The 20,456-nt window shown below is 35.2% G+C and overlaps 1 protein-coding gene across 1 annotated transcript in view; it reads left to right on the top strand.

Moving 5' to 3' along the window:
- Positions 1-1,275: 1,275 nt before the first annotated feature.
- Positions 1,276-20,456, top strand: part of RPGR (retinitis pigmentosa GTPase regulator) — a gene marked incomplete at its 5' end in the record, with an annotated part of 38,211 nt that continues 19,030 nt past the window's right edge. The window contains 9 exons of the mRNA XM_008054896.1: positions 1,276-1,434; positions 5,603-5,758; positions 8,721-8,845; positions 9,546-9,731; positions 10,817-10,985; positions 16,140-16,231; positions 16,579-16,644; positions 18,974-19,152; positions 19,753-19,906. Coding sequence (XP_008053087.1) covers positions 1,276-1,434; positions 5,603-5,758; positions 8,721-8,845; positions 9,546-9,731; positions 10,817-10,985; positions 16,140-16,231; positions 16,579-16,644; positions 18,974-19,152; positions 19,753-19,906 — 1,286 coding nt within the window. The remainder of the gene's footprint in view (positions 1,435-5,602; positions 5,759-8,720; positions 8,846-9,545; positions 9,732-10,816; positions 10,986-16,139; positions 16,232-16,578; positions 16,645-18,973; positions 19,153-19,752; positions 19,907-20,456) is intronic.

Below are 20,456 nucleotides of genomic sequence, written 5' to 3'. Positions count from 1 at the left end.
GCAAAAGCACAACCACTTGTAGAGTGCACACACATGACAGTGTACACCAGACACATGAACTAACTTACATGATTGTATCTTTTAAAGTTCTCAACTTGAAGGTTCATATGTAGAGGACTTAGTGTATGTAACAAATTAATTAATCACTAACATAAAGAGCACTCTAAGGGTCACCTCAGGAATTGAGCAAGGATCAATCACGATTTTCTTGGAGACATGAAAGGAATAAGCAAGCCATGTTATCCTTCCTCACACCAATGGTGATATGTTCTGTGTCATTGTTTAGATTATATATTTGCATAAGGTTTTTAATTCCTTCCTTATAAAACTCAGTTAATTTTATAGAAATTAATGAGAAAGTTCCTGCTTTCAAGAAGTTCACAGTCATAATGTGATGAGTGTAAGAAAGAAGCAAATCAATAGTGTTAATATGGACAAGGTGGTGACTGTCAGGAGCTCCTTAGTGAGAGAGTCTTCCTGGAGGAAGTGCCATCTAAATGAGTAAAATCTATTACCTTATGATTCACCTAACTGGTTGCAGTGGCTCATGCCTGTAATCCCAACACATTGGGAGGCTGAGGCGAGAAGATTGCCTAAACTCCGGAGTTTGAGACCAGCCTGGGCAACATGGTGAGATCTTGTCTCTATAATAAATTTAAAAAGCCAGATGTGGTGGCATGTGCCTGTAGTCCCAGCTACTTGGACAGCTGAGGTGGAAGATTTGTGATTGTGCCACTGCACTCCAGCCTGGGTGAGAGAGTAAGACTTTGGCTAAAAGAAAAAAAAAATCACTCAATATATTTACTTTACACATCAGTGAATTTTCTAAAACAAATTTAATAAAAAGAAATGATACATTTGTTCATCCAACAAATATCCATTAAGTACTTGTTCAAGACACTCTTGCTAGATTTGGGGGATACCATGGTGAGCAAGACAAAATTCATGTCCTCATGGGAGCTTTAAGTAAGTGGAAGATAGGTGCCTGATAGTCTTTACTATGTTTTGTGAAAGATCTAAAATTATTTTCTAGTTGTTTATTAGTAGTGATAGTAGTGAATTCTTCATGAAGATTATTGGATTAAAATAATCCTGGGGAAAAGGGAATCTAGCTTTATTTCTTGACTGTACAATAAAAATATCTCAAGAACTGTCAAATGTACTAAGTTATCATTGTCTAAACTTTTCATTGAATGTGAGAACATGAACCATAAAGATCAGTATTTTGTTCATATTTATGTCATTGTCATTGATCCCTATGTTTTCCCTCATTAGTGGATGGTGAACTGTACACATTTGGAGAACCTGAGTCTGGGAAATTAGGTCTACCCAATCAACTGCTGACCAATCACAGAATACCTCAGCTGGTGTCTGTAATTCCTGAGAAGGTGATCCAAGTAGCTTGTGGTGGAGGGCATACTGTGGTCCTCACAGGTATGTGTGGAGCCTGCTATTCTGTTCTTTGTTTTTTATAGCGGCTAATGAAATTTTTTAATGTTCATTTTTCATTGTGTTAAGAACACGTAACATGAACTCTACCCTCTTAATAGATTTTTTTTTTCTTTTGAGTTGGTGTCTCACTCCATCGCCCAGGCTGGAGCGCAGTGGCATGCTCACAGCCACTCCAGAGTTTACCATCTAGGTCCCAGTGATCCTTCTGCCTCAGCCTTCCACGTAGCCAGAACTACAGGCACGTGCTGCCACGCCTGGCTAATTTTTGATTTATTGTAGAGATGAGGCCTCACCAAGTTGCCCGGGCTGGTCTTGAACCCGCGGGCTCAGGCAGTCCACTCGCCTCGGCCTCCCAAAGTGCTGGGATTACAGGCTGAGCCAGTGAGCCCAGCCTTAAGAGTTTTAAGTGTATAATACAATACTGTTATATGTAGGTATTGTGTTGTACAGTAGGTCTCTAAAACTTATCTTGCATAACTGAAACTTTATGCCCATTGTACAGTCACTCTCCTTTTCCCACTCCCCTTAGCTCCCAGCAACCACCATTCTATTTTTAGCCTCTATGAGTTTGACCCTTAAATACTTCAAGTAAACATTGCATTTCTTTCCATTAAGATCCCCAACCTTGTCCAGGTATGGTGGCTCACGCCTGTAATCCCAGCACCTTGGGAGGCTGAGATAGGAGGATTGTTTGAGGCCAGGAATTTGAGACCAGCCTGGGCAACATAGCAAAACGCCATCTCTAAAAAATTAAATTAAAAAATTTTAAAAAAGAACCCCACCTTTTGTTCTTATAGTTAATATACATTTCTGTTGTGTAGAAGAATTTTATAAAGTAGAAAAACATGAATCTTGTTGAATTGTATCTGCTAACATAATGGACATTTTCATGACCTTGACACATTTAATGGCAGCCTATTACATTGTTTTTAGCTCATTTTCAAGGACAAACTTTTTCTCATGTATATGTATTCCATATTTATCTAAAATTTGCATTTTTCCTGAAATGCCTTTTTTTTAGAGCAGCTCTTTGTTCATGCTATTTTCTACATTTTGTTGATAATTTTTTTCTCTGTGATATTCACATTGTATAACTTGGGAATTTCTTTGTGATTTTATGTTCTGTTACAGTAATTCATTAAAAAGTGGTAATGTTTGACATTATAGATAATGAAAGAAAATTAGAACCCCAGTAGTAATTTTACTTTTAGCTTCTGAATTTGATATTTGGTATGGCATGTCTTTTTTCAGGATTCTAATCACTATATTGAAATATACTTGCTACTTTCTAATATGCATACTACATTGATGCTCCCAAATTTGTTCAACATTAGATTTGTTTTCAATGTTGAATGTAAAGGTAATGTGATTAGGTAGTGAATTATGATGATGAATGTTTTTTTGCTCAAAAGAAATTAACAGTTTCTGAAGTCACCATTTAACTTTCAGTAACCCAAAGTTAGAACTGTTATAGACACATTTTGAATATCAGATTCTTAGATGATATGCCTAATGTTGCAAGATGAGTGAACAATATTTTATCTTTAGACTTATTTCTCTGATACTGCTTTTCCTTGACTTCTTGTTAAAGTCCCAGTCATGCGTATGAAGCTTTGGTTTCTCAGAATTACAGCTTCCAGATGGAATCGTTTCTAAATTAGAACTAATTTTTTTTCAAAACCTGTACTCTAAATTTGGAAACAATTCTAAGGTTTGAAATTCTAAAAAAATTTTTGTTGACCAAATGGATTTTCATATAATTTCAAAAGTATTTGTTCTGGAAATTAAACTTTGAAATTAATCTTTATACATTATCTAAAAATTCATTCCATAGGTTGATATGTAAATTATTCTTTATACAAAGATTATAGAAATAATTTACCAGGTGATTCTAGGTTATTCTGAAGGATATAAATGTTGCTTATTACAATGTCATTCAATCATACATTCTAAAATATTTTCATATAAAGTGAGCAATATCATCCATGATACTTTTAATTATACTTTAAAAATGTACTTAAGTGTAATATTTTTTGTCAGTATTAAAGACCTAGAACTTTCTGTGGACTTTGTTTTGAGATTTAAAAAATGTCTTCAAAAATTGATTGTGCTCTCCAGAGTTTTGCAGACTATGGGATCTCACAGACCAGTGAAGTTTGTTGTTGTTTTAATTATAAGATGCATCCATTTGACAGATCTGGCATAGGTACAGATGCAAGAAAAAAATGTCTTTGCACTTCCTGTCTGTCTGATTGTGGCAGCCAACATTGAATGGGGGAATACAGGAGAAAACCTTGGCAATACAGGGAAAACATGGAGAGATAATTTTTCCAATTCATAAATAACTTTGTAAACATTGAGGAGTTTGTTTTACAATCCAAATATCTAAAATTTGAGTTAAAAATAATTATGAGAAGCAACATTGGTTGCCAGTTTCTGAATTGCATCTATCTAAATATGGCCACTGGAAAAAAATAACTGTTTTCACCATGATAAGATAAAATACGGAACATTTTCAAAACAAAGAATACAAAGTTCTAATTGTGTAATAAAGCAGATATCCTTAAGTTGTATGAATTTATTTGTATGGAAAATTCACTACTTTGCCATGTGATTATTAAACTAAGAGATGGTGTTTTTGTATTAAAATAATTTGTTTTGCCATTGTCTCAATATGGCATCATATCCTTGATGCAGCATATTTTTAAGGAGTAACATCTATATATCTTATTTATGAAGCAAATATTCTTATTAGACAGAAAAAGTATAAAACCACATGGCAATAGACAAGTGTGTGTTTGTTAGTAACGCCATTGTCAGAATAAGATGAGTTGACTAGATAATTACTTTTTAGAAGCATGCTCTTTATAACTCAATATCCTATTAGGTTTTCAAATCTACCTGAAAGTTTTCTTATTTAATCCTGACAGCAACTCTATAAATTCGGAATTATAACATCAGGGAACCTAAGTAACTCACCTCCTTGCCACAGCTAGTAATAATGAAGATTTGGATTCTGGCCTGAATCGGAAGCTCTAGCTCTTTTCTCCTGTAGGAGGAGAGAGTCAGTGTTCTGAACTAAGGATAAATGACTAATGTCATCAATACTGTGCTTCCTAACATGGCAGCCAGGGAGATTATGTGTCTAAAAGGACTCATTCATCACCACTCATGTATCTGTTTTTGTACTTTTCCATTTCTAGAAATATGTGAGCTGATATTTACTGAGTTATTGGAGGTTCTTTGAAATCACTTCAAAAATATCTATATAGAGGAAAACTTTTTCTTCTCCTTATTGCATTTCCTAGTAAAGGAGCTTTACTTGTGAATAAATCTAGCATACCTACTGTTAGTTTTAATTCTCAAGACAATTCTCTGAAATTGGGTTTGATAAAATAAATTATGAAACTATTCTTAAAAGAAGTTTTTCTTTAGGAAATACTGTTTTTTATTTGAGGCAGCAAAAGGAATTAGCTTAATGACAGTGATGCTTTTGAGCTGAGGTGATAATTATAAGGACCTTTCGGTTAGTTCTCTGACTTTATTGTGTCTTTTATCATACTTGTTGCTTATTGATAGCAATTCCTTCTATGGTTATCTATAAAATAGAAAATTACTCCCATGCCATGATTTTTACAATTGTGTACCTTTTTATTTTTCTTTTCCTTCATCATTGAAAAAATTCATACTTCAGTATTAAATATTTTTATATGGGTATTTTTTTCAGAGGCACTTAACCTTTGTTATAAAAGGTTATAAGTCGATTTAGAGTATATAATACTCAGTGATTTATCACAGAAACAAAGAACTGAGTACCACATATTCTCACTCATAAGCAGTACCTGAACATGTACCATAATACTATTTAAAAGGAATTGGCAGTAGCCAGAAGCTGCCAGGGGAGGAAGGAGGAGCACATAACATTAATAAGGGTACCTGATCTTAAACAAGGCAATGTGGGGACCAAAGGGAGGCCCAAACTTTACCTGTGTAATGACCATTTGTATTGCTAACCCTGAATTTTACCCCACATCTATAAAATAAAATAAATAGATAAATGTCACAACTTTTCCATATATGATGGTTTCTGCTTCCATGCAATTCTTTTCTTGTATTTGCCTCGTTTTTATTTTTTTGTTTGTTTTTTTAGAGACAACTGTATATGCCTTTGGGCTGGGACAATTTGGTCAATTGGGTCTTGGCACTTTTCTTTTTGAAACTTCAGAACCCAAAGCCATTGGGCATATTAAGGATCAGAAAGTAAATTATATTTCCTGTGGAGAAAATCACACAGCTTTGATAACAGGTATGGATTACAATTTCTGTTACATACTTGTAGAACTGGGTATATTTTATTACAAAATAAATAATATATGAAATGACTATATCTAATTTAAGTAAATGAATTAACGACTGAGAAAAATAGTATTCCTTGATTAATATTCTCAAAGTATAAAGTTGCACATTGCTTTTTTATTATTTTAATTCAATTTAAAATAATTATAAATGATCCAAAGACTTAGAGCCTCAAAATAGGCCAATAATGTCAGAATGAAGACCATAGTATTGCACTTTGGCAGAAGACTGGAATTTTTTTTTGAAGTTGTATTAGTTTGAAGGTTCTTAATTCTGCTCAGGTGAGAGGGAAAAATTGAACAAGAGCTTTTTAAAAACTTTCTTTCGTTCAATCCGACAGAGCTGCATTTATGCTGAATAAATTCTTATGTTTTTGCCGCCAGGAGGCGTTTTCAGGAATGACTCCTTCATTCTCCTTCCACAGTGATAGAGAGAAGGGCACCTTAGAGACCACTGAGTGAATACCTTCTCTACTCTGTTGTTTTTCCTTTATCCAGGGAAATGTCCCTTTGAGCCTAATTCTCAGCCTCAAAGCTAGGTGTTGCTAATAATGTAGTACTCAGTAAAGATTCTCCCCCAAAATGATTTAGTCACTTATATGTTAGTAATTGATATAGTTCACAATTTTAAGTGCTTTGTAACGAAAGAGTCTGTGATTTCATTATTTCTAATTTAGAATGAAGTAAAGCATCAGGAAGTCAGAAATCATCTAGTACATGGAAATAATCCAGATATCAGTAGTCCTACTTTTTTTTTCTTCTTCCTAAGAAAGATACTGCTACAATAGAGCTCATCTAATGGTATCTAGTTAGGGAAATTAGGAATCAGCAAATGCAAGGTACTGCCATACATTGTAGCTTCGCCAAAGAACCTTCCAGAGAGGGCAACCTGCCCATTATCAAGTATCAATGTTCTTAATGTGGCACCAAACAGCATTCATTCATTGTCCTGTAAGATTTGTTGATATGTATCCCCTACTGTGGGGTTCTAATCTTAGTTTCTCTGTGCTTACTGTCATTTTTCATTAACTAAAAATTGCAACTGATGGTTAATATACCCTGTTTTTATGTGTCATCTATCATCCAATTAGAATATTTAGTTAAATTTTTGTAGTACCCTTCTGCCTGATGAAAAGAGTTATAGCACAGATAATTGAGCATTAACTTTACCTTTTTGCTCATAAGTTTCCTCCGGGGACAAGTGTTATGTTTTTTTCCCCTCCAGGTCTAATGAGGAGTATGTAGTGAGTTATCTTTACTCTTTCCAGTTCCCCATTATGGCCAGTGGCACAGATTTTTAAAATCTCGCTGAAGCTGGAAGTGCAATCAGGCAACTTGGATCAGAGTTTATTTTTTCGAGTAAACCACAGTAAAAAAGGCAAACCTTAGAAAGCATTTTGGATAAGGAAATCAGGCTCAAAAGAAGGAGGAGGAAGGGATTAAGGTCATAAGAACTATATATAAAGAAAGGAAATAAATGCCTTAGTAGTAAGAATTATTAAGAATCTAAAGAGTCTCAACCCTGGTTATCATTTATTTATAGGGAATCTACTTATTTTTGTAAATTAATTTTTGTACTTGCCACCTTACTGGATTATGTTCCTATTTGTGATCATTTTTCCGTCAATCCTCTTAAATTTCCTTAGTATGCAGTCACTTTGCTATCTTAAACCAGATGTTCCCAAATTTGATCTATTCATTTCCCAGCTTATAATCATTAATTTAGCTTTTTACTGTTCTAAGATAGAGTTCAAACATTCTTTATCTGAACAAAGTGGGACCCTCTGTGGGGTGGTTCCTTCTTACCTCCTCATACTCATCTCATACCATTCTTCCCTTTGTGCTCCAGGTACATTGGTTACCTTTCACCTTCTTAGATTGAACCATGTTTCCTCTTGATTCAGAGCCTTTCTTCGTACTGCTGACTCTGCCTGGAAGATTCTATGCTCTCTTCTTCTTGCAGCTAAACCTTATGCATCCTTTAGGTTTCAGTTTGGAAGCCTTCCCTAATCCCCAGACTAGAGAGAAATCCCCCTCCTCTGTACTATATTGACACCTTTTACTTCTGGTTTCCTGACATTTACCCACTTGAGATGGAGGGTAGGAAGGAGGGGCTTGAGGAAAAGAATGAAGGTTCATAATAGCTGATAGCTATGGCAGTGTGCAAAAGGATTAACTGAAAGAAGTGAGAAGATTACTCATCATCATTGTGGACCTAACTATAGAGGGGACCTAGGTATTGGTATAGGACCTAGTTAGCATGGTTGGCTTATGGCATTTCCTTCAATAGCATTCCACAGCCCAGGAGCTGAATTAGTAATAAGAAACAGTTGGATTATCTATGCCAATAGTTCACCACTAGTGGAGATTTTGTGTCCCCTCACCCCCAGAGACACACGACAGTGTCTAGATTGTTCTAGGAATTTAGTGGATTGAGACCAGGGATGCTGCAAAACATCCTACGGTGCACAAGACAGACCCACATGACCAAGAATTATCTGGCCCTAAATGTCAACAATGCCAAGGTTAAGAAACTTCAGTCTATTAATGACCTCAGGAAAAAGAAAATAGATTGTATTGGGATGTAGAGGGTCAGAATATAAGCGTCTCCTTCCCCTTGAGAATATGATGTGTATTTACTCTGTATTGTTACTCCTCCACATAGTGACTTTCACGACAGGACTTCAGTTTCACAAACCACCAACATGTAGTGATTTATTCGTAGAATATCTATTACCTGATGTTATATACAGGACCATAGAGAGTGTAGAAAGATCAATGGACCAGAGTAAATTCAATACAGAATTTGAGAGGAAAATTATAATTGTAGTGTAAGTTAATATATTTGTCTGTTTACAAATATATCCATACAAGTAACACTTTTGTAATTTTCTTCATTTTTTTGTATTTTAGACACAGGCATTTTGTATACTTTTGGAGATGGTCGACATGGAAAATTAGGACTTGGATTGGAGAATTTTACCAATCAGTTCGTTCCCACTATCTGCTCTAGTTTTTACAGGTTTAAAGTTAAATTGGTAAGGGTATCATATTTTCCTGTTTATATTTTATATTCCTATATTTGAATCTTTCAGCATTTTATAGCAAATAAGTACTTTTGTGTTTGTATGAAAGAATGTCATGGATATAGCTAATAAATATGCTAGTTTTCTAAAAGCCAAATATCAGACACTGTGCCACTTTGAGAATGTATTTCTTTCCTAATTTTCCTCCTTTAGCATCTTTTTTCCCCCCAAATCTTGACTACTCACTTTGTTTTCACATGTCTTATACTTTACTTCTAAGTAAAGAAGGAGGATTGGAGTCATAATTATCCTGAGAGACTGATTTATTTTTGGGTCACTTTCTTCCAAAGAACTTCTCTGAGAAATTTTTTCAAGTTTTTAGTGTAGCTCCCAGATTAAAATATAACATTTTCTAGCTTGTAAGGAGAAACATAATGTGCCAAGTAATTTTGTCTCTATATTATATTAAATTGAAAGTGAAATGGTGAATTAAACTTGTTCTAATGTTCAATAATAGTGTTTAAAGGATATGTATTATAATTCATATATATATATTTTGTGTATGTGTGTGTGTGTGTGTGTGTGTGTAGAGAAAGATTCAGCAAGTCAGGCTAGGACGTTTACCACTAAGTAAATATGTTATAGCTAATAACTGTTAAAACCCTATTTGTTTGAAGCCAGTGTTGATTAATTTTTCTGTGGATTTCTATAGGTTACTTGTGGTGGATGTCACATGCTAGTTTTTGCCATTCCTCAACATGGTGCGGCAGAAAATATTGAAATCAGTGAAATAAATGATTCTTGCTTCTCTGGACCGACTTCTCTGCCCATGGGCAATCTTACCTCAGGGAACATGCTACAAAGAACTCTATCAGCACGTATGCGACGAAGAGAGAGGGTACAATCGTGGCCTATTCCATATAATAGTATTATCTAGCACTGCAAAGAAAATTTGAAGAAAAATACCTATTTTCTTCTAAAATCAAACAAGGGTCTTAGATAATTTGCTAAATAAAATTGAGTTGGGGGCCTACGAACTTATAAAGTGAATTTAGAGTTAAGCTGTTAAAAGCACAATTTAAAAAATTGAAATCATCGTGGATAACCTTTGCATATAGATTGAGGTGCTAAACAAATCATTCTTCTGTAGGACTATTTTATCACCTAAGATCGAATGCTAAATTGTTTTTCAATTGCATGTGAATATGCTTTTTTATTGTAGCAAGAACACTTAATGTAAAATCTACCTACTTAACAGATTTCAAGTGTACAATACAATATTGTTAACTATTGGTACAATGTTATGTTGTACAGAGATCTCTAGAACTTAATTATCTTTCATAATGCTACATTCTTCTATCTTTTAGCTATACCTCATGAGCAGTAGATGGTCATACTCTATAAACAATGAAACATGAAAAACAAAGAAATAAGGACTTCAATTTAAGAGAGAGAATATTCTCTCAATTAAATTTAAAGTTCTCTTGTGTTTTAAAATTATTATTTCAATACATATTTTTTAAAAGTAAATGGCAGATAATTTTTAAAGGAGACAGTTCTTTTTTGAAAAGTACTGTAAGTTTCAAAACAGTTTTCAAAGTGAAAAGGTTAAACCTGACACTTTATTTTAGAAAAGTACATATGGAAATATAGAGAGATAGCCCATCAATGTTTTGTAGTTGTTTATTTGCATCTCATGAGTAATTTTTTTGTTTCTTGGGGAACGTAGAGAATACGCACACACGTTTTTTCCCATCATGTGAAAAAAAGGCTTATAAACTGAAATTTAGGGAAACTAAGATATGGAGACAAAGGAACAAAATGTTTTTGAGCTATTGGGGATTATAAAAGAAGTGAATGCGGTGGAATATTGTCAGACTTTGAAGTCTTTCTTTTAAATATTTTTAACAACTGCAGAAACTTTACATCAATATTAAATATGCAAGATCATTTAACAGTTTATTTCCCCTACTTATTTTAAAGGAGAAATCCCCAGATTCTTTTCTAATGAAGCGAATACTACCTCCAGTAGAAAAGACTGCCTCCATACCTACTTGTTTTTCCCCCAGTTCAGTCTCTTCATGTTTGCCTAAGAGTAACCTGCCAAAGAAAAGCATATGTGAAAAGGACCTCAAGCAGCCATTGAAACCAGGTAACATTTGCTATCCTATCTAATCTCAGGAGAAATGTGCCTTTTATTCCTATTGTTTTCATGTTTATCTTAAGATTTTTCTCCAGTTAAATGGTTTGCTCCCTGGTTAGAGCCTGACATCTTTCAATTGAACTCAAATCCACGAATACACTTACAAATGGAAAGCACCGTCAGTGGCTCTAAGACTACCATGTAACCACCAGCAGCGTATCTTTATAGAGCAGTGGATAGCATATATAGTACCTTTTCGTACTCTATCTCGTTTAAACTCTGAAACAACTTGATGAGCTAGGAAGGGGTGATATTCATTTTACAGATGAGGAAAGCAAAGCTTGATGAGATCAAGTGACTTCCCCAAGGTCATTCAGCGTATAAATGAAGTGGACAGAACTTGCTTGCAGGTCTTCTGGACCTATGTGAAATTCTATATTTAGGCAGTTCAACATAGTAGTTTAGAGCATGGGATAGGGAGTTAAATTTATCTGGGGTCAGATGCCAGATCTGACATTCACTAAGTCTGTGACTGACTTTGGAAAGGTTATTTAATCTCTTTATGCTTCAGTTTCTTTGTCTTTGAAATGTATTTAATCACACTGACTTCAGAGAGTGATTCTAAAGATTAAATGACATCAGGCATATAAAGTACTTATCGTTGAACCCAACACTTCTAGAAACTGCTTAATAAATTAAAATTATTATTGGTTAGAATTATTAACACCTGTACCTCGCTGCCTATTAGATATAGATTTTCTGTTTTAAATTATGATTCCAGCACTTTCACTATTGTACACTTCTAAATAATTTTGTTTACAGACATTTGTGTATCTTAGGAATGTATATATGTTATTGCAGGGCATGTGCTTGGATGATAAGGGCAGGATCAGAATCCAGGACCAGGACATCAGAGAGTAAGCAGCAGGTTTGAAATTAAGAAGATAAACCTGGACATCAGGGTTTAAGAACCATGACACAGATAATATTTAATATCTTTGAGATCAAGATCCTAGGCAAAAGGTTGAGGCATAAAGGATTAGGAACTCAGGCAAGAATTGTGGGCCATAGGAATGGAATATTAACTATAACTAGGACTTCAGTAATCAGCTGATTTTCTTCATCTGACCCACAACTTTTGTGTGTTTCCTTTTGAAATAAGAATCCATGTAACCACCATGTGCAATTCAGTTCCATGTCTAATGGTGTTCTTCAGTACTGGACATAGAAAAAGTAATCGATTCTAACAAGCAATGTGTATGAGAAAAAGAGAAGTTTATGGTTCAGGGAAAGTTGTTTCCCACAACAAGAGATTTGAATGTGAAAATATATGTGATTTTGTAGCTAGATCAAAAGGAAAAGCCATCTCTTATCTTTTTGTGGCTATTTGCTAAAACTCTCTTAATAAAAAGTCTTTTGAAAGTTGTATCCAACATATAGTGTGACTTCTAAATGATTCACAGACTTCAATCTTCATAATGGGGAAAGGGGGTCAAGATAGGTCTTGCTGAGAAGGTGCCATTTAAGCTAAAACATAAAAGATAAGAAAGATAGCCGGGCTCGGTGGTTCAGCCTGTAATCCCACACTTTGGGAGACTGAGGTGAGTGGATTGCCTGAGCCTGCGGGTTCGAGACCCGCCTGGGCAACTTGGGGAGACCTCATCTCTACAATAAATCAAAAATTAGCCAGGTGTGGTAGCATGCGCCTGTAGTTCCAGCTACTTGGAGGGCTGAGGCGGAAGATCACTGGAGCCCAGCAGGTCGAGGCTGTGGTGGCCGGGAGCGGCCACTGCACTCCAGTCTGGGTGACAGAGATAAGAAAGGTATGGCCGCTCAAAGAGAGTGTATGCATTTCAAGCAAAGAAAATAATATAGACAGAGGTTTGGAGGCAGTTCTTAAGAAAGGAAGAGACAACCAGTGGGGCTAGAAAGTAAAGGAAAAAGTAAGACAAGATGATGTTGGAGAAAGAGGGAAAAATTATTCATGGTTTTGGAGACCATGGAAGGCCTATTTGATTGGAATGTTTTTCTTAAGTGAATTAGAAAGCCATTAAAGGGTTTTAAATAGTTGATTGATATGTTCTGATACAATTTCTACTTTAACATGATCACTTCTGCCTCCATGTAGATTGTACAGAGGCCAGATTAGAAGTAGAAAGAATACTTGTGAGCCTCTTACAGGAGATAATGGTGTATGGACCAAAATGTTTGCAATGGAGATAGAGAGAAGATAAGAGGGCAGATTTGAAATATATTTTTGACGTGGAACCAACTGGACTTGCTAAACGTGTTAATGTATTACACATAAAGGGAGGAATCAAGGATGATTCCTAAGCAAGAGGATGGATAACAAGTTTAAGGAAAACAATTAAAAATTGAGTCTGAGATATCTGTGAGACATCCAAGTAGAAGTATCAAGCAGATGATTGAAAAGCAAGCCTAAGGTTTAGAAGAGAACTCTGGACTAGAGATATACATTTGAAAATCATCAACATAAAGCTGATATTTAAAATCCTTGGAAGTTAGTTAATTCACTTATTAGAAAGTAAAGTCAGAAGAGAAGAAGACCCAGGATGTAGTCCTAAGAACATCCAATATTTAGAAGGTAGAGGAGGAAAAGTTAGCAAAGAAGCCTTCCTTAGCCTTGTCAGCAGTAAGGTAGGAGGAGGGAAATTAGGATAATATATTGTCATGAATGCAATGTACTGCTCGAAGGACTTAGGAAAGAACTCAAAGAATCAGCCAATGGATTTGGTATCATGGAGATTACTGGTGATTTCAACAAGAGCAGTTCCAAAGGAAGTTCGGAGGTAGAAGCCAGAGTTAAGATATGAATGGTAAATGAGGAAGTAAAGAGGAGATAGGATGTGTAGATAAATGGTTTGCAGATTTGCTGATGAAGTGGCTAGCAGCTAGAGGGAGATGTGAGCTCAATAAGAAACATAGGAGCACATTTGTATACTAATAGATGACCCAATAATCCAGGTAAGATAAGTGGCACAGGAGAGAGAAGGTATAACCAAAGGTCCAAAGCTCCTGGAAGACAGGAGGGGCTGGCATACAGAGCAGTCTTTGGGAACAGGAATAACACACTCTACATTTTAACACACAAATGAGAACTTTTGTACAAATGTAGGTAACTGTGTACCTTTGTTGATGAGAATAAGATTCAGCGGATCAGATCTGACGGCTTCTGTTTTCTCAGTCAAGTCTGAGGCAAGGCCATCAACTTAAATAATCTGCTATGTATTTTCCATACCTATGTTCTCTGCCTCTCCAATCCATCCTGCATAACACTTTCCACATTAATCTTCCTCATGTGCAATTCAGTTCCATCTGCTCCAGTGTCCTTAGCAAATCCCTAATATGAAAATAAGCGTATTTTTTTCCATATAACTCTCATCTGCTTTTTTAGCTTTATCTCTCAATAGTCTTTTTCTTAGAACCTTCATTTAGATCAGTAGTCTGCAAACAGTGGCCCATGGGCCAAATCTAGCCAGCCACTTGTTTTCATAAATAAATTTTATAAGAACTCAGACATACATTTCTTTATGTTTTATCTATGGCTGCCTTCACTCTACAATGTTGGAGGTTAGTTAGGATAGAGACTGTATGACCCACAAAGCCTAAAATGTTTGCTGTATGACCTTTTAGAGAAAAAGTTTGCTGGCCCCTGATTTTGATCAAATTAAGGCATTCACAATCTGACTTAGTGGAAAGAACAAGGGCTGTGGAGTCAGACAGAGCTGAGATTAACACTGGGTACCAATAGGGTCACTGAAACCTACTTTTCTCGCTCACAAAATGAGGATATAATGCCTCTATTATTGTCACAGAGTTAACCCAACATATGTAAAATGTTAAGCCTTCAATACAAGCTTCTTTCCTCTGTATCATTCTCTTCCTATTCCTTTGCTCAGAGTACTGTTCTGCTGCTTTACTGGAAATGGGCTTCATTTTCTTCTCCTTCCACCTCCATTTCTACCTCTCAGAAGTCTACTCACTTTTCTGTGACCTCCTTAGTGAAACCTCTTCTGATTCCTAACATATGGATGTAATTGCTCATTTCTCTATAGCAATATGTTTTATTACTTAAGTTGCTATTCTGCCTATTATTGCTCATGGGATTGATAAAATTATTACTTGCTTATTTGATTAAATGGATTTAAAAGGGAGAGATCAATGTGGACTGACATTTTTTCATGAAGGCTTCATTAAGTAACTACTCTCAAATAAATAAGCAGGTGATAAATGAAGGTATAGTGAGAAATTAAGTTAATATAAGGTCAAATAGAGCTTATGACTTTTCATTATCTACTTTATGATTTAATAACCTTGCAGTTTTCTGTGAAAGATTCTAAGTGCTTGTACTGGTTTTCTGTTGCTATACTAAAAGATAGCCCTAAATCTTAGCAAGTTAAAACAATACACATTATTTCATAGTTTCTGAGTGTCAAGAATCCAGGAGCTGCTTGGCTGGGTGGTTCCTGTTTAGGGTCTTTTAGGGGTTGTAGTCACACTGTCAGAAGAGGCTGCAGTTATCTTAAGGCTTGACTGGGGCTGGAGGATCTACTTCCAAGCTCATTTACATGGCCGTTGGCAGGAAGTCTCACTTCCTCACTATATAGGCTTCTGCATAGAGATACTCACGACATGGATTCCCCCAAAGTGGGTGATGAGAGAAAGAGAGAGAGAGAAAGAGCACACACATGTGCATAACCAAGATAGAGGCTATAATGCCATACAAAGTCGTGTCTGCTTTATTTTATTGGCCATGCATATATAGACCAACCTGGTATAAGGTGCAAGGTAATTATACAAGGGTATGAATACCAGGAGGATATGGATCTTTGTGGTCCTTCTTAGGACTATCATAGTGCTCAATACCTGGGTATTTATTTCAAGTGAATAGTGTTTGCCTGTCCATATGAATGAAGCAACTGTAATCTAATCAGTGTTGAAGTTTTTAAACTATCTAAAAGAGATTTTAAAACCTGTTATCACAGTGAATGAATTCTGTTCAATTCACTGACATGAGGCTAGAGGACTTGTAGTAGAATTATACCTGTGCTTTATATTACAGAGTAATGTCTGTTTTCTATCCAGTTGCATTTTGTTCTTCTGTTGAAATCTGAATTTCCTTTTTCTCTTTTGACCATTCAGATTATTCTCAAGATAAAATGGCCAAAGAGACAGAGACAGAAAATTCTTCAGCCACAGAAAGCCTTGAAGAAACTATTGATGTCTTAAATATGGTAATGCTTTCCTATCTAGCTATGAGTTTGAATTTCAGTTCAGAGTGTGTGTGTGTGTGTGTGTGTGTGTGTGTGTGTATACTGCCTATATTTTTATATACATAAAAAACTGTTTTGTGTTTCGTTTTGTTTGTTATTTTTGACCAATGTTGTTGAACAAACAATAAAATTTGTTTTGATCCTCATATCATAAGTATGGCAATTGGGGATAGATTATATTACTATCTGAACTGTTTTGCATTTATTATATACACACATATATTTATTTAGGATGTATAAATATAGGATCATATATATAGTCTTTTTTTAAGAATATATATATATATATATATATTTGTTTATTTCAGACACATGTGATGAGCCCGAATTCCAAAGAGAAGTTACTCAAATTATTGCCAGTTCAAAAACAAAAGGTACACTATAGAGATTTATTTTCATTATTATGGGTAAGAACAGTTTAAGCTAATTTTTTGGGAGGTTTCTGGAAGGAACACAAGAAAGGTAAGCATTCACTTACTTTAGAAATTAAAAGACAGAGGAATACAGTGTAGATAACCTGCATTTTCACTTGTTCTGTTGGTATGTATTTTCTGTGATGTGACAAGAGTAATAGAATTTTATTGCTGAAATGTGCTCTTTGGAGTTACCAGCTTAAGTTATAATAGCCATACTTTTCTTTCTGCCAAGCAATGGATTATGATTGCAATTCTTTTGTATATGAAGAGACTACTGTTTGTTAATAGAGTGAATCTCTGACTTGGGTTGAATATGACTTTGAGTGAGTTACTATGCAGACTTTACTGGATGATATTAATATATTTTCTAGTTTTAAAATTCTGTGATTTTAGTGAAAATAGTTGATAATCTTTTACTTTTTGAATTGGGCTTTCAGTTATCAAGGAATTAGTAACATGAAAATAAGGTTAAAGTAAACATTTGGAAATTAGAGACCATTCATGGGTAAGAAAGAGGGACTTTTAACAAATAATGAATAGCAAGAGAAAGGAATAGACTGTTTTTCACAACCTTGGAGAGATAAAGGCCTGCCTTGAAATCTTTTGCTTTTCCAGGCTTTAAGGACTAGTGCAGTTAAAGGATGAGGGGTTTGGGGATTAGGAAAGTAAATTGGAGAAATATAGATTGAGGGGAGAAGGCTATAGAAAATATTTAATTTATATTTATAGTGATGTTGCTGTATTTTCACCTTTAAAATTCTTAAAATTGAAGCCACTAAAACACAAGAAAGTCTTGCTAAAATAAAAATTTAGAGTCAGTCCTCAGTAGTTCTATCCATATTACTGAGAGACATGGTGAATAACAACGTTCCTTTGAATATGGGAGAGAAACTTTCCTAACACAGAAAAAACAAAAAAACAAAAAAAAAACTGAATGAATGTTGACTGACTTGACTAACTACTTCCAAGCAGACATCTTTCTTGTGTCATCTCTTCCCTTTCTCTTAGACTCCAGGCTTTGCCTCTTCTGGGCTGCTTTATTGTACTAGGGAAAGAAAGACATGGACATTAGAAATCAGTTCTGGCAAGTAGGCCTGTCTTTTTTAAGGGCTCTTGAAAGAATCGTGACTTTTTAAAGAACAAGACCTAGAATAACTAGAAAAGGAAAGCACTTTCTTTGAAGCTGATATATATGTCTTATATCCATGTAGTCCTTCTAAGTGTAGGCCCTACCAGGCCTCTTTTAATAAATAAAACAAGACTTACTATACTATTTCTATATATTAAGTTGTTAATTTTTAACTTGTCCTGTTTTAATAATTTTTTTGACAAAATATGAACCTTGTACTAGGCCTAGAGCTCACCACAATTTTAAAATTTGAATTAGATTTTACTGTTCAGATACCCAAATTCATCGTATATTTGAATCCATTAATTTTTTTGTAGAATTTAGGTCAACAATTTGGTTTTGCCTTATTTTGTCCAGCAAGAAATTAATTTCATATTGTTAGTGTATTATTCACCTTTCAATATTTGATTTTATAGCTTTTATACAAATATTACATTTTATAGTCAGTATTCTTTCCTTTTATTGATTTTTGCATGTACACAAACTATTATAATTAATATAACAGATAAAGAAGAGGATCAAAACCCTGAAAATCCATATAACATTTTTATTTAGAAAAGAAAACATATATTCATTATTGTTTTATTTATAAAATATTTCATATGCAGTTTTTATATCAAGTCTTATAGAAACAAACTTCAGTTTTTCAATTTTTGTATTTTAAATTATTTTCTTTAATTTTGTAAATTGTGTAGATTTAAAAGACAAATCAAAATTTGAAAATTAAAAATGACAGGCAAGGTGTAAAAATTATACTGAGCTACACTTCATACAAGACAAGTGTAAAATTTTTAATAGCATCTTGCAAATCAATCTGGAAATAAGTTTTCTGTAAAGATTGATTCAGATTGAGAAAGGGGGCAGAGAATAAATATTGATATTATGAATAATGGCAAAATGAAGGCAGATAGTAAGAATTGACAGTTAAACACAGATGTGTGTTACTAAATAGAAATTAGATGTACCAAAGACATAGAGAATGGTATAAATTGCCCCTAAAGAAAACAAAACATTAGCAAAATGTCTGATAAAACTGGGCATTTTAATTCTCATGGTGAAACTTATAAAAATGTAAAATCTTAGCAGTAATTTATAGTAGATAAGTTACCTTTGTCCACTAATAATAGTAGTATGACAATTACTTCAAAAAACTTACAGAAACAAGAAACAATTGGGAAACTGATGCAGCATACAGCTCATACTGAAAATGACGATAGTGATGAATATGAAGAGATTTCAAAAATGAAAGAAGGGAAAGCATATAAACAACATGTGGCAAAAGAGATGTTCATGATGCAAGCAGCTACAACTGAGGAAGTATTTTCAGATGAGGAAGTAGATGATGACTCTAGCCAGGCAGGAACTCAGGCTGATGCCAGTGGAGAGGATTTGCAAAAAGAGAAATTAAGGCATGAAAATAAAAGTGATGTTGATCAACTTGATATTAAGGATATAGAAAAGGAAAGTGATGAAGAACACAGTCAGGATTCAGAACCAGAAGAAATCATCTCTGAGATAGAAACTAACCTGGTGGAAATGGCAGGAATGACAGATATAAGAACAAAGGAAAGGAATATTAAATGCATTAATACATTGTTTGACAACTCACCAAATAGAGGCATCAATAGTGAGAGAGAAGAAAATAAAGATTTGGCTAAGGAAATGAAAAGTAGCAAGCAAGATGTGGCCTATGACAGTGAAACAGAATTGATAGAAGAGTCAGACAGTTCTGAGGAAGGTGAAAGTGAGAGTCAGCAGGATTCAGCTGTTGAGTTTGAGCTGCCTCAGTCAATAAAAATAGAGAAAGAGGATGAAGTGAAAAGTAACCAACACTGGTGTTATAGCAGAGAATTGGTTGAACAAGAAAGTGAGGAAGAGACTGAACCCATAGTATCCGAATTCATGACAAAATGCGATTTTAAGCATGATCACTTGTCAGAGATCCCAGAGGAGAAGGAAGAAGCAGAGAATTCAGAAGGAAATGAAGTAGAGGAGCAAGAGGTAGAGGCAAATGAAAATGTGGAGATGCATGGAAGAAGAAAGGAGGAGGAAATAGAGATCCTGAAAGATGACCTTACAGACAAAGCAGAGGTGAGTGAAAGCAAGGAAAAGCCAGGGGGAGAGGCAGAGGAGTGTCCTGAGCGTAGAGGGGATGGAATCTGTGAGGAGGGTAGTTCAGGAACGAAACACTGGGAAAGAGAGGAAGGGGATGAAAATGGGGAAGAAGATAAGGAAGAAGGGGACATTGAGAGTCTGAGTCAGGGAGAGAAGGACCTAGAAGAGGAGAAGGAATGGGAGAAGAAAGATGAAGAACAGGCAAGAAAGGAGAAGGAGCAAGGCCATCAGAAGGAAAACCAAGAGATGGAGGAAGAAGGAGAGGAGCAAGGAGAGGGGGAAGAAGAGGAGGAGGAAGGGGAGGAGGAGCAAGGGGAGGGGGAAGAAGAGGAAGGAGACAGAAAAGAGGAAGAACAAGAGGAAGAAGGGGAGGTGAAGGAGGGAGAAGGGGAAGACGTGGAAGGAGAAGGTGAAAAGGTAGAAGGAGAGGAGGAAGAAGAGGGAGGAAAAGAAGGAGAGGGAGAAGAGGAGGAAGGAGAGGAAGAAGGAGAGGAGGAATGGGAGGAAAGAGAGGAGGGAGGGGAAG

Source organism: Carlito syrichta, unplaced genomic scaffold, assembly GCF_000164805.1.
Source record: "Carlito syrichta isolate Samal-C Ts95f unplaced genomic scaffold, Tarsius_syrichta-2.0.1 Scaffold301603, whole genome shotgun sequence".
Classification (NCBI taxonomy): domain Eukaryota; kingdom Metazoa; phylum Chordata; class Mammalia; order Primates; family Tarsiidae; genus Carlito; species Carlito syrichta.
The sequence above is the reverse complement of the archived record's forward strand: the minus strand, read 5'-3'. Positions and strand labels throughout refer to the sequence as shown.